This window comes from Lepidochelys kempii, chromosome 7, assembly GCF_965140285.1.
Source record: "Lepidochelys kempii isolate rLepKem1 chromosome 7, rLepKem1.hap1, whole genome shotgun sequence".
Taxonomy (NCBI): Eukaryota; Metazoa; Chordata; order Testudines; family Cheloniidae; genus Lepidochelys; species Lepidochelys kempii.
In genome coordinates, this window is record NC_136386.1 from 24,830,474 (window position 1) to 24,843,329 (window position 12,856).

The following is a 12,856-nucleotide window of genomic DNA, read 5'->3' on the forward strand; positions in this document are numbered from 1 at the left end:
AATGCAAGATATGCTCAGCATTGAGCTATGCTCAGCATTGACACATGCAGAGACTGAGCAATGCCACATTGTACAGTTAGTCAGATCAGAGCAATAGGCTACAGAAGCAGAGTAGGTGGCAGATTCTTAAACTTGAGAGTTTGCATAAGTGTAGCTGTCCACAGCAAAGTGTTTTCCCATCCCTGAGCAAAGTTTAAGTACCAACTATTTCTACAAAATAAGCTATTGGGTAATTCTGAATAACTGGCCTTACATAAATGTAATTCCAGCTATCAGGTAGCCTTCAGTCCAGTAACATTCTAGAGAGATAGCTCACTCATTATTATAGGTTCCCAGTTTAATCCCAGCATGCATTTTTATATTATGCATGTGCATTGTTTATAGTAGAAGTGTAGTGTACAGCATCTGTGGAGAGTCTGACAAGCAGTTCATTCTGCTTGTCATACCAATAGCTTGGAGATAGTGGTTTCAATTGTCATCTAGTAAATTCAACTCATAATCCAGGCTGTATAAACAAGATCAAAGTTTTAAATCACATGCTACCTACTAGCTTTGGAGAGCTCACAGCAAAGCTAAGTTCAAGTAGGAAAAAGCCACATGCCCTTATGCAAGTCAGTTAAGCAGTTAATTTGTGGTTAAGTAGTTACACCAACTTGACTTATTGCAAGGCAAATCTTGTTGCCCTAATTGGCAAGTGCTTTGTATTCTGCTTGCACCTTTTGTTCTGCCAAGGAAGCAAGGGGGAAAGCTGTTGATAGTCAAACAACCTGCAGGCTAGAAGCTGAAAGACAGCAAACCATGAAGAAAGTGTCACCCTGTGCTTCTTACCGACATAGCTTGCTCAACTAGGAAGCCATTAGCAGTGAAGTCCAAAATTCCACAAGTGGAGGGTAGCTCAGGAGAGGTGAGCAGAGGTTGAGAGCGTAGAGGCAGGTGAGGATGGAACAGAAAGCCAAGCATCAGTTAAGGAGGAAAAACTGAGAAAGTAAATATAGTAGACTGAATCAGAGCTGAAGAAAGGTTAGACACTGAAATGGAATTTAAGACAGCCTCTTCCAAGAGAAAGGGCAAGCTCAAGTTATAGCCCATTGATAGGAGACTAGCACCTAGAGCCATATTACGAATATTGAATTAAGTGGATATGCAAGATCAAATATTAAAGCAAATGAATGGTTTAAAGGAAAAGATTGTCATACACAAGGTAAGGATGTGCATATCCTGTAATCAAATCCATCAATATGGATGAAAACAGTCCATATTTACAGAAATACTTTGGTGCAGCCATCATCCCAGTACATACCTTCTCCAACAGAAACAATGCAAGGACTTTTTGGAATAGTCTCTCCAGCAAATGTCACTCTGACAGTATGAGGACCAGCGTGAGTAGGTTTGTAGGTGCAACGGTAGACTTGGCTCCCTCTGTCTTCTGTCATAAGCTCCACTATATTCTTTCCTTGAGGATCCTCCACTTCCACATTAACATCACCCACACCAGCACCTACCCACATGAAAACAAGTTTAGTTCAGCCTTTTAACTCCGACATTGCAAGTTTGCACTTCGCTGGAAGCAAGACCCTTCCAAGTCTGACTCTGCTAAGATCCAAGATTAAGGTACTGTTTTGGGTTGGCAGACTGTGTGAAGGGATCAGCCCTGAGGAAGCCAACTTTGGAATGTTTTGCTATGGCCCAGCCACACGACTGTAAGGGCATAAGTGACACATTAAGGTGGTCTGGAACACTGATAGCAGCCTCTACTCAAAGCATTAGACCCATTTGTCCTTACACCACTTATGTTCAGGAGACACCCGAGTAGCAGAATAATTAAATCCTACCTCAGTGTTTACTTTTACCTTCTTGCCTCCCCCCTGGTTTGCAGTCTTATGGCAAAAAGGGCCAGATCCTGTTTGCTAGTAAGTGAAGGCTGGCAGCTCCCTAAGGTGAGGGAGCAGCAGTGGCAGGGAATCTGTCACTGCCTCCAGAATGGTTTCACAACAAGGATTATTCACCACTCTTGGCACTACACAGGCAACTTTAGACAAACTATACTGTTTGGCTTTTCCTCCCCACAAAACCCTTTCACAATTCAGTCTGTGCATGCAGCTGCAGAAGCCATAGGCTATGGAGCTTGGGGTGAAGGGGGATGCACCCAACTCAACTGCTTTTTAGCCACACCAAGTTTGAGTTGGCCACAACCCCATGTGCTAGGTTGCAATGCTATCATCTTGTGACAGAGGGACAACTGGGTCAAGTCTGAGTGAGGGTCATTGTGACCTGACCTGCAGGGTTCCTACAACATTCAAGTTTGGCCCACCTTCATGCAGGGGAAGGTGGGCCAAACATAAGTGAGGTGTTCCAACCTGATACACAAGTTGAAATGCCACTCAATTTTCCAGGGAGTTGGTAGAGGACAAACCTGTGCTCCACACACACACTAAATAGGACTCCACAGCCCCCAGCAGAAGATAATCAAATTCTCTCAAACTTTCAAATAGAGCAAGTTGCCAATATAAAGTAAGGAGTTCCTGGACATTAACCAGGACTGTGTGATTCCAAAATGGTGAACTGGAACAACTCAGGGGAAAAACTAGTTCTAAAGAATAGAATAAAATTAAAATTTAAGATTAGAGCTTCTACACCAGTGGTTCTCAAACTTTTGTACTGGTGACCTCTTTCACATAGCAAGCCTCTGAGGGTGACCCTTTTTATAAATTAACTATCCATTTAATACCATTATAAATGCCGTAGGCAAAGTAGGGTTTGGGGTGGAGGCTGGCAGCTCATGACCCCCTTTCTTCCCCCCATAACAACTTCAGGACCCTGAGAGGTCCTGACCCCCAGTTTGAGAACCCCTATTCTAAGCCAACATCCTACTCTAGACAAGGGTGTCTAAGTTCGTTCTTTTCTTCACCACCACTGAAGACACCTGTTATTCAACTATCTTGTATTGCTGAATAAGCAATCAAGGTGCTTTTTCAACATCCATGACTTTTAGTCCAGACATGTCTTTACATGAAGCAGATTACTATATCTCCCAATTAGAAACAATGTTTTGCTAGAGTAGTGTGGCAAGTCCCCTAAATCAGACAGCTGCAGCCAAGATTTTAGGAGCCTCAGGCAGAAAGCAGTTTAATACACTAAAAACACTGGGTTAAAGTGTTTAAATACTTTAAGTAATTGCCCTATTTTCTTTTACAGTGAAGTTCTGCATCAGCATTTGCAATATGTTAAACACACATTCTTGTGGAATATAGTATTATGGCCACAAAATGCTGTGAAGTAAATGGCCTATGAAGAAATGGTAACTTACAAGCTCACTAGTCATTTTAGTAGACTGACTGGTTCATCACTTAAGACAGAACTCAAATAGTAACTGGATGGATTCTTTTGCTGAAGCATTTGGAGTGTTTATATTTACAGTTAATCTTCAGTTTCTCTAGGAGGCAGATATATCATGCCCCATTTTAGCAAGTAGTGGAGGGAAGACTGTCAGTACTGACCAAAACCAAGTCAAGCTGCAAGAGCTACTGTAGAGTATATAATTGTGTAACTGCTTTACTAGGGATCTATAACTCATTTAAGCATGCTTACCTGCTGTGTAAATTTCAAAGTAGGTAGGTTTATTGGCAATGTTTCCGATTGCCTCCAAGCCTGGTCCTTTTGCTGTTACTTTGCTGGCATCACCCTGGGCTTTGTCAACATTTACATCAAATGGACTCTTAGAAATATGCTGTCCAGCAAATAAAACTGTAACCTAAAAAAAATCAAATCAGACATTAGCACTGTGGAAGTAAGATTAGAATTAAGAGGCCACCTTGCAATTATGTTCAGGCCTGGCAGAACTTACTATTTGAAATCACAAGATTAAGTGCTTGAACTCTTAAGGTTCATGGCTAAGTTAAGAGGTCCTGTGGAGAAACTAATGTTAACTCCCTCACTTTGAGGCAACTGGAGGTACCATAGCTGCTTACCACACTTAGAAACACCTGGGAAATACGGGCCCTCAATTAGATTTAAGTCTTAATGTCTCCAGAAGATAACCATACTCCACTGCTGGAGGCCCAACGGCTACTTGCAACTATCGTTATACTAGTGCACAGGGACAGAGGATAGGCCCCATTGTACTTTGCACTGTACAGACTGTTGTAGGCAGACAAGACTGAGGGTGTGGGGAGGGAAGGGTATAAGAGTGAACAAGCTCATTTTCAAGATTTGGAGGGAAGGGGGTTTGATCAGCTAAATTGAAAGCCTGTCCATTGTGAAGTTGTGCTCCATCATGCTTTTGGCATTTAGACTCATTAAGCCAGGATGTGGCACCCTTTGGAGAATACATTTATTTGGGCAGTGAGCCTGCACCACTATTTTACTAGTTTCTGCTTTTTTGCACTACAGAAATGCATCTTTGTCTTCCCTGGATCAGAATTAATGGACTCAAACTAGTGATCAGTTTGTCCACCAAGGACAATAGCTAGTTATGAGGATTAAGTACACATCTTGGACTATGAAGCTGAATACAGCTCTAAATACAAAATCCAAGAGCCACTTCACTTAGTGTACCTGGAAAATACACAGATCAAGCAAGCAGATATGGCACACTAAGTTACACAAAGTCCGACTGCTTTGGCCATGGATACTCCGTTACAATGAAGCAACGTGACTCAAGGCAACTAAGGTAGAGATGTTTGCTTCTCACGGTCCTTCCTACATGCTTCACTCCCAGTATATCCAGAGAAAAATGACACTTTGAGGACTGAACTCATTGTCGTTGGCTCTGGAACAGGCCCTAGTTGGTTGCCAGTCACAGTGGTGGCAAAGAGAACAAGATTGTAAAAAAGTTTAGAGCTATTGGCGATAGATTCTAGGTCTAGTTCTTCCAGCAGAACTTGCAGGCATAGGATGAGGACCTGCTGGAGATTGAAAGGAAAGCTAGCCAAGGGGGCAGACTGCAGAGCTGGAGCAACTGATGAGAAATGCAGAGACTCTGCAAGGGTCAGCTTTCATACCTTGCCTGGTGGAACCACTAAGCTAGCAATCTAGAATATAGGGGGCTAAAGTGTACCCAGCTGTACAGCTAGGGGAGAGTTTTGAAAGGAAGTTCTCAAGGTATGGGGCAGGTGTGAAGACTAACAGAATGATCCAGGGGTTTGGCTTAGTCATAGTTTCCCCACTAGATCTAACTGGGACAGTGCAAAGGACTGGCCTGACCACTCTAGTGCATTTACTTTGGGCCCTCCCCACCGCCAAGTTGTCTGCATAAAGATTCCAGGAGCCCAGGACCAGCATTTTAGAACCACCCTAGAAGGCTGCTAGTTTTTCCTAATGCTTGAGCTTGGGAAGTAGAGGGTACTGGAGAATGATGTATTGTAGCGAAGCCCTTTCAACCCTGTGGCTTAGAGTGGAATAAAACTTGAGATAAACTGCAGCACAGAGGCAGGAGGAGGAGCTGAATGGAGCCCATCCCTTCAATTCATTCTTGCCAGCCTCTTCTTGAGTGTGGTAGGTGGTCCACTGTAGTTACCCTCCTGGTGGGCCCCCAAATCAGGCTGAGTCACAGGCCTTACTCCTGGTACTAAAAGCTCATGGAGACCAAAAGGCTCTGCTCATGCTCTGAAGGAGTCTGACACCAGCGTGAAGAAAACAGCAGAGAGGATGAGCCCAGTGGCACAGTGAATACTCCCCCAACCCCTTTTGGAGAGGACAGACATCCTTTTGATCAGCATGTCATGTTATCCTTGCACATCACATCAAATAGAAGTACTGACCACAAGACCATATTCTCTCTCAACCTGGAGAAAGGGATGAACACACCCATCTCTTAGGGGAAGGGAAAGAATAGTCCATTGGCCCCAAACTGTGGAGACTTGAACAGAAAATGGAAACAGGTTATTTACACCAAGGTTTCTGGGTAGTTATCTCACCAGTAAACATGCAAGGTTAACACGCCCATGAATAGCGCAATACTAACTTAAGCATGTTGAGCATCCTGAACACCAAAAAAACTCACCTTGTGAGGTCCAGTAACTTTTGGCACATACTGCACAGAGTAGGTTTTGTTCTTGTCATTGTCAGGTGTCACTTTTGCCTAGAAAGGAAGGCAAAGCATTTGTCCCAGAAACATTGAGTCTACACTTTACTATCTGCTAAATTAGGACTTTTCACAAGTGACATTCAATCTTTAGTTGGTAGACTTTGATGCTGAAACTAGTCAAAAGAGGAGAATGATCATCTCTTTAGGACCCACAGCAATGCTTTAGATATAGTTGCCATGGCAGCAAGTATACTTGCTAGCTATCTGTTCCCCATTATCGGTGCAAAAGCCACTGACATTTCTAGGAACACATGAACCCACTTAGTATAAACTGGGTGACCTATTCTGTTCCTTTACTAACACACACAACTAAACTGGAGGCTGACCAACACGGTTAATCAGTATCAACTACAGTGTACAATTGGACTTGTCTGGAATGTCTTAATTCAAATTCTCACTTGATTAAAGTAACCAAAAAACTTTATCACATTAGTGGAATTCCTCGAAACCAGACAGCATTGGTTATACTCCCAAGATTGTTCTAATGTACCGAGTAATAAGTAATTAGCAGCAGATATTCTACAACTTTAGTCATTGCTCTTGCAGAATGATCAGGGCTATCATGATTTAATTCTATCTGGTAACAATGTACTGTCATTTGATTTTTCCCTTTGATTGGTCAAGTACAGTTCACTGCAAGAATTTACTTCTAGTGATTCAACATTTGAACTGTGTTGGTTGTAATTGTTCAAGTTAATTGATAAATCATGCTTTTCCAAGTGGTGAACAATCAGGAGGAGGGCTTGAAGACAGTAGGGCTTTGAATCTGGTAAGACTATTTTAAAATGTTTTCTTCACTACTAGAACATTGCTTAGGGAAAACCAGCTATGGAAAGATTTCAGAGTTGCTTCTGCAGTCACACTGCGCATGGTAATTGTCCAACTGGATCCTAGCTAAGGAATCCCTTTTTCTAGCTGGCTTGTTTATGATTTGTGTAAGAGCCTAGAAAAGATTCTCAGGAACACTATCTCCCTGGCAAGGTCAAGGCCTTGAATACCACTTCAGATTCAAGTCCAGAGTGTGATAGTTTTCAATTTTCATGCTAGAAAGCAAAACTGCCTAATAGGACAACTTGACAAATAAAACATGCTCCTGTCCCACCTGATCAGTTGTAATTGAAAGTTTTCTATTACTTAAGAACCATGTACACTAATTCTTAGCAAACTGTTGTCAGTTATTTTTGGAATTTTAAAATATTCATATATTCTATTTATGATCAGAGAAACTACTTAAGTATTGTGCATTAAATACAGTTTACTACACTGAGATACAGTAGTTAGTAATCATTTAAGCTATTTTTCCCTACCAATTTTCATGCAAAATATGTTTAGCATACAGACCTCTTCTCTGTTGCCCTCTGGATCTTCTATGAAGACCATTACATCTCCCTGCCCAGCACTGATAGTATCTACTGTAAAGATGGCAGGTTGCTTCACCATGTTTCCATGAGGCTCAACTCCTGTTAAGGGGATAGGACACAAAATGGCACATTTAGGTGGTTGTTTCAAAACTAAGAGGTTGTTTATGACAATCACACAAGCCACCTAATACAAGTTCTGATATGGCCTCAGTTGTGAGACATTAAGTTCTAACAGTTTCTCAGGCCTGCTTGCTTACCAAAAGACCAGTGGTGTTAGACAACTGGCATCACAACTCAGGGTAGCTACACCTGTCTTTCCCCTTACTGCTCCAGCAAGGGCACCCACTGAGGCTTCCAGCTCTTCAGCTGTTGCCTCTGGGATGAAGACCTGCATCTTTCTCCCTTCTAACTGGGGTATTCCCAGACTGCACAGTTCCCAGCCTTTATGCCAGCACAGACAGGGTGCCCAAAGAACCTGCTTGGGGTCTCTTCAGAGACTGCTAATAGTGACTGTCAGGTAATTACCACAGGTCGAGGCAAGCCTACCTTATTCTTAAAGGCACAAAGCATTAGCGAAACCCAATGAAAAGCTACATCTCACACATGCCAATAAGCTCATCAGGAAGCCCAATCTTAACATGGATTCTAGCAGATTAAAAGTCATTGAATGCCTCCACCCATGGGGGATTCCTTATGGTTACCCAATTACCACAAATTCAGCTCAGAACAAGCACTCCATCTTATGGGACCTCAGTAGACCAAATCCCTCTGATCCTGCTATAGGGATTTGGGCCATCCATGTACCAATGGTCTTGTCCATTTGCTGGATCAGGAAGAAGGCCCTGAGTCAGTTAAAAAACTCAGGCTTACACCCAGAAGTCTTCTCTTGGTCTTTGGAAAAATCCAATTTGAACTAGTCTATGAGTTTCTCCCCTAGGGGTGGCTTCAAAGGTTGACAACAGAAGTCCATTAGCATTCCCCTCCCTACTAGAAAAGGCACATTCAATCCCTATTGGGTACATTGTACTATAAATGCAGTTGTGGCAGTGTGAGTTACTAATGTTGAGCTTTATTGAATAAGTTATCTTAATTCCATAGGTTTTGTTCAGGATATTAGTGTCACAACCTGCACTTCCTACAATACAGGCACCTTTAAGCGTTTTAATGGTTAACACAAGGTCACAGCAGGCTGATCCCAGAATGAAGTCAGGAATTCTGAATGCCACTTGGCTTTAAGTCTCAGGATAGGCTGCCAGATTCTCCGAGATGGAGTTAGGACTGTTCAGAAGAGCCACCAAAAGTTAGAAGCAGTGTCCCATGACGCAGCTTCCATAGGGTAGCAAGGATTGTTTCATTCTAGTTACAAGAACGATGTTGGTGTTACTAGTTCATAGAATTGGGAATGTTGAAAGTATTACAGAGAAGCCACAAGGTTAAAGTGGTAGAGAAGTTCTGAACAGCAATTCGATAAGATATTCGTAAAAAGATAAGCCAGTCAGTATTGGTTATTGTGGCCAAAAGTTTAGTTTGTAGTTTTCATAGGCATTCTACTTTCACTACATGTAACTGACACTGTTGTGGTTTATCTGCTGGTGAACATCCACATCCCTCCCTAATTTCTCCCATGCAAGTCATTCAAAACATCTTGCCAAAAACTAAGCTTACACAGCTAATATAGCTTAAGTGAAGGTCTGTGCCCTGCAAGACTGGACTTTTAGCTTAACTAAGTTCCCCCCCCCCCCAAAGTGAAAAGGCTCTGTACTTATCTTAGCACAAGACTTGTCACAGCATGCAGTTACTGCAACTTAGTTACTTGATTTTTTACACTTAGCCTTGAGCTATTACACCTGTCATGCTGTTGACTGAATGGGTGGAGGAGTTTCCCAAAGTTGCTTGTTCTATGCTAGTCCAAGCATATACATCATATGTCCGAGAAATTGCTTCTCATGAGCCAGTGCCTCTAGATTTATTAAATCTTGGTTTCTCCACAGCCATTTGTACAGTTAGTAGAAAATGCAGTGTCTGATTGCTTATCCAAAAAGTGGCTGTGAACAGCAGAATTTCTGAACCAATTTATCTCTAGAGAAATGCAACAGTAACATGATTATTCCTAGTCACACATTAGGTGTTAAATGCATCAAAGTCATCAAGAGTGAAATGCATGTTTTGCACATAAGCTGTTAATGTTCAGGTACTGTACCAGCATGGAGGCAGCACCTCAGAAGGTTGTTTCCCCTTCCCTTGGGCAAGGAAAGCAAGACAATGAGATAAAGCTACTTTCTTGAAGGTGGAGCTGAAGTCAGAACTTACCACTTCTCAATCCTGTTAGCCCTCCAGATCATGCTGCCCCTAAAGGGCCTTATTTTGCCTATGATAAAGGTTACTGCAAACACTCTTCAGGGAGTCATTAGTGCAGTTCTATACACAAACTGTAATCGCATCCTCTCAATTGAGAACAGTTGTCCTTGCAGTAAAGAAAGGTTGCGTTAGCTTGGAATACAATAAGATACCATCTTGTTTTACTTACACGCACACACCATGAATGGATATGGTAACAAGAGATTTTCCTAGTATTCAACTTTAGGTTGCTGGTAAACCTCCTGTTGGACTTTTTTCAAAGTCACAACTCCCAGAAAGTTTAAGATTTGGACCAAGATGGTTACCAGCTAGTTACCCTCATCCAATAAAAGGGTCTCCTCTGCCAGAAAGCCCACATGGCTTCTCACCACTAAGCACTGTCCATGTTTGCACTAAAACTAACAAGATAGTGTATGGGCTGCAATGAAAACCTTGCATTGTTGATTCCTGATTAATAGTTTGGCTATTTTGGGCAGCAACTGTGAGCCTCATGTTATTGTTGATGAATAACTTGGAATCTCAGTAAGTTTCACTATGACTATTCTAGTGTTATATGTATTGACCCACCCACCCCCTGCAGAAGCAGCTAGTCTTCTAGGGCAGGAATATCTGCCTACATGCAATCAATCTTTTACTTACTTCTTAGCTGCACTTTGGTTTCTGGGCTTTTTTTAAAAGAGTGCATGCTATATGGTAATATGCAAATGGGGTGGTGCACACTGTTTGAGTATTGTTTGAGACACTGATCCTGTACATTTTGTTAAAAGGTTTCCTGGTCTGCCATCCCACTTTTCCCAGTGGTGGGTTGTTACATATATGCAAGGCAGCAGGCTTCCTAAACATGCTCAGAAGGGGTGTTTTTTTGTGGGGAGTTGCATTTTAGAAATAGGAGTGTTTTTTGGACTGTCTCCACATATTTCTGAGCCAAAGCACCACAAGAGAAGTACACAAATCCAGCTTGGACTCCAGGCCTACTGTGGACAACACAATCAAGCAGCAACTTGTTTTTCTGAAACGTCAACCTAAGTGTTCTTCCTTACCTCTGCCATAGGCCCTTGCCTTCTTTGGATTCAGTTTGGGTTTTAGAGGAGCTCCTGGTTTAAGCTTGGCTTTGGGAAACTGCGACAGGTAAGTCATTACCGAGTGTTCATCCACACTAGGGTGAATAATTTCTTCAGGAGTAATCACCTGGAACATACACAGGTTAGTGTTTGACACGTATTTAGTCTACCATCAACCAACATTAGACTTCAAGAGCAGTACAATTCAGGTACATGGGAATTCTATACATTCCATTAGCTCCCCTTACATAGTTTCCTAGGGTTAACTGGAAGGATTTACAATATACAATTCAGTTTGAAAGTATTTAATGCCGTATCATGGGTTGAGTTAGTAGTAAAGAAGTCTGCATTAGGAAGTTCGTAAAGCTAGTCTACTTATGCAGTTTTAGGGAAACAAAGATGGAGACCACCACTGCCTGTTTGCTTCAATAACTAATGCACTTCTGTTGAATTCTTTACTTTCGAAGCAGAGACCATTCAAGTTACCCTTCTGGGAAAGCAACTTGGGGATATTCCTTCAGTGAAGAATGCTAGATGAACAGCAGCAAAAGTGAAACGGAAATGCACACTGACAGCTGTGATGCTGTCATGTCCATCTCAGTTTGTTCTAATGCCATGAGCATAGTTACTGCTCAGAGATTAACATATTGCTTGTTATACTATGAGCATGAAAATCTGGTTTGAAGATCCATGGGCTCCTGTTCAAGTGAGATATTCAATGCAAAAGAAAGCTACTTTCTTACAAAAGTACTTAAGACGTCAGGTGGCAAACTAAATGAACAGGTTAACCCCAAGGACCCCGTTCAAGCAAGTACACTTAGTAATGAAGAATGAAGAGAGTTCTCCCCCCGACCCCCACTCAAAAGAGAACGATGTGTTCCAATACCCAGCCATATCTTTATAACAAAGGTTAGTTTTATTTTGAAAGGAGAAGATTGTATAGAAGAGTTCTGGGTGTGCACTGCTGTTGAAATCAAATCTACTTAAAGACTTGATGAAACTGCTTCTGATTAAGTCAGAGCAATTTTAAGGGCCTGAGTCACTTCAACTGTTCTCTCATCCAACAGAAAGAAGCTGCAAGTGGGCAAATAACCAGAAATAAAAGTAAGTCTCAAGGTTAGAACAGGAAAGTCATCCTGGCCTTGAAGCATTTCCCCTTGAACACCATTAGTTGGTGTACACTATCTTCCTCTCTTGCATAAGAGCAGTGCTCTCCTCCATAGAGCTAGCATGTAAGCCCTGGTCTACACTGCAAACTCATGCCCATTTAACACACACCCCTACACCTGCTGCAGTTATATCAACCAAACCTCCATTGTACACTGCATGATGTTGACAGGAGGGCTTCTGGAAAGTGGAGTACATATGGCAATGAGAGAAGCAATCTGGTCAGCATAGGTAGCTTCTGCACTAAGCGCTACAGCTGCTTTAAGTGTAGACAGGGCCTGAGAGTCAGAACAGGGATTCAAGTTACTGAAGACAGACTGCAGATTTCTAGCTCCACACTCTAAAGACGTCTGAAGGGCTACTATTGAAGAGAAGCTCACATAAATTTAACAGGACTTGGCTGTCAGAATTAAGTTAGTGATAACAGCACTGACTCAGCATCCTCTCTGCTCCAGGCATTTTTGCTTTCAGTCTGCCTTACCTGAGGCACACCCAGCCAGTCATCAGCTTGCTGCATGGCTTCACGAGCATTGTCAACTGGTTTCTTAGGGTCCCAGGTCTCCCAGTCAGGGCAGAGACCTAAGAATAAGCAAGTTATGCATTCAGAACTTTCACATTGACTGTTTATTTGCTAGAGGTGTTTTTTTTAAAAACTTGAGACCGTCACATGCAACAGTGCTTATTCTGGGTAATGACTTTCCAAATCTGTGCATAGGACTGCTTTTAGAGTCCAAAAAGCAACTGGCTCTCAGGGAAGGATATCTAAATAGGAAGTTCTAATCTGAAAGCAACACACTTACTATGGTAGAAGGCTACCTTCCTCA

At 42.2% G+C, this 12,856-nt stretch overlaps 1 protein-coding gene across 5 annotated transcripts in view; it reads right to left on the minus strand.

Moving 5' to 3' along the window:
- FLNB (filamin B) overlaps positions 1 to 12,856 on the minus strand; it is a 112,996-nt gene that overhangs the window by 54,697 nt on the left and 45,443 nt on the right. For all 5 annotated transcript variants that reach the window (XM_073351443.2, XM_073351441.2, XM_073351442.2 and 2 more), the window contains exons 3-8: positions 12,514 to 12,611; positions 10,845 to 10,992; positions 7,427 to 7,545; positions 6,002 to 6,079; positions 3,589 to 3,751; positions 1,301 to 1,498 (exon numbers count right to left, since the gene is read on the minus strand). In XM_073351443.2, coding sequence (XP_073207544.1) covers positions 1,301 to 1,498; positions 3,589 to 3,751; positions 6,002 to 6,079; positions 7,427 to 7,545; positions 10,845 to 10,992; positions 12,514 to 12,611 — 804 coding nt within the window. The remainder of the gene's footprint in view (positions 1 to 1,300; positions 1,499 to 3,588; positions 3,752 to 6,001; positions 6,080 to 7,426; positions 7,546 to 10,844; positions 10,993 to 12,513; positions 12,612 to 12,856) is intronic.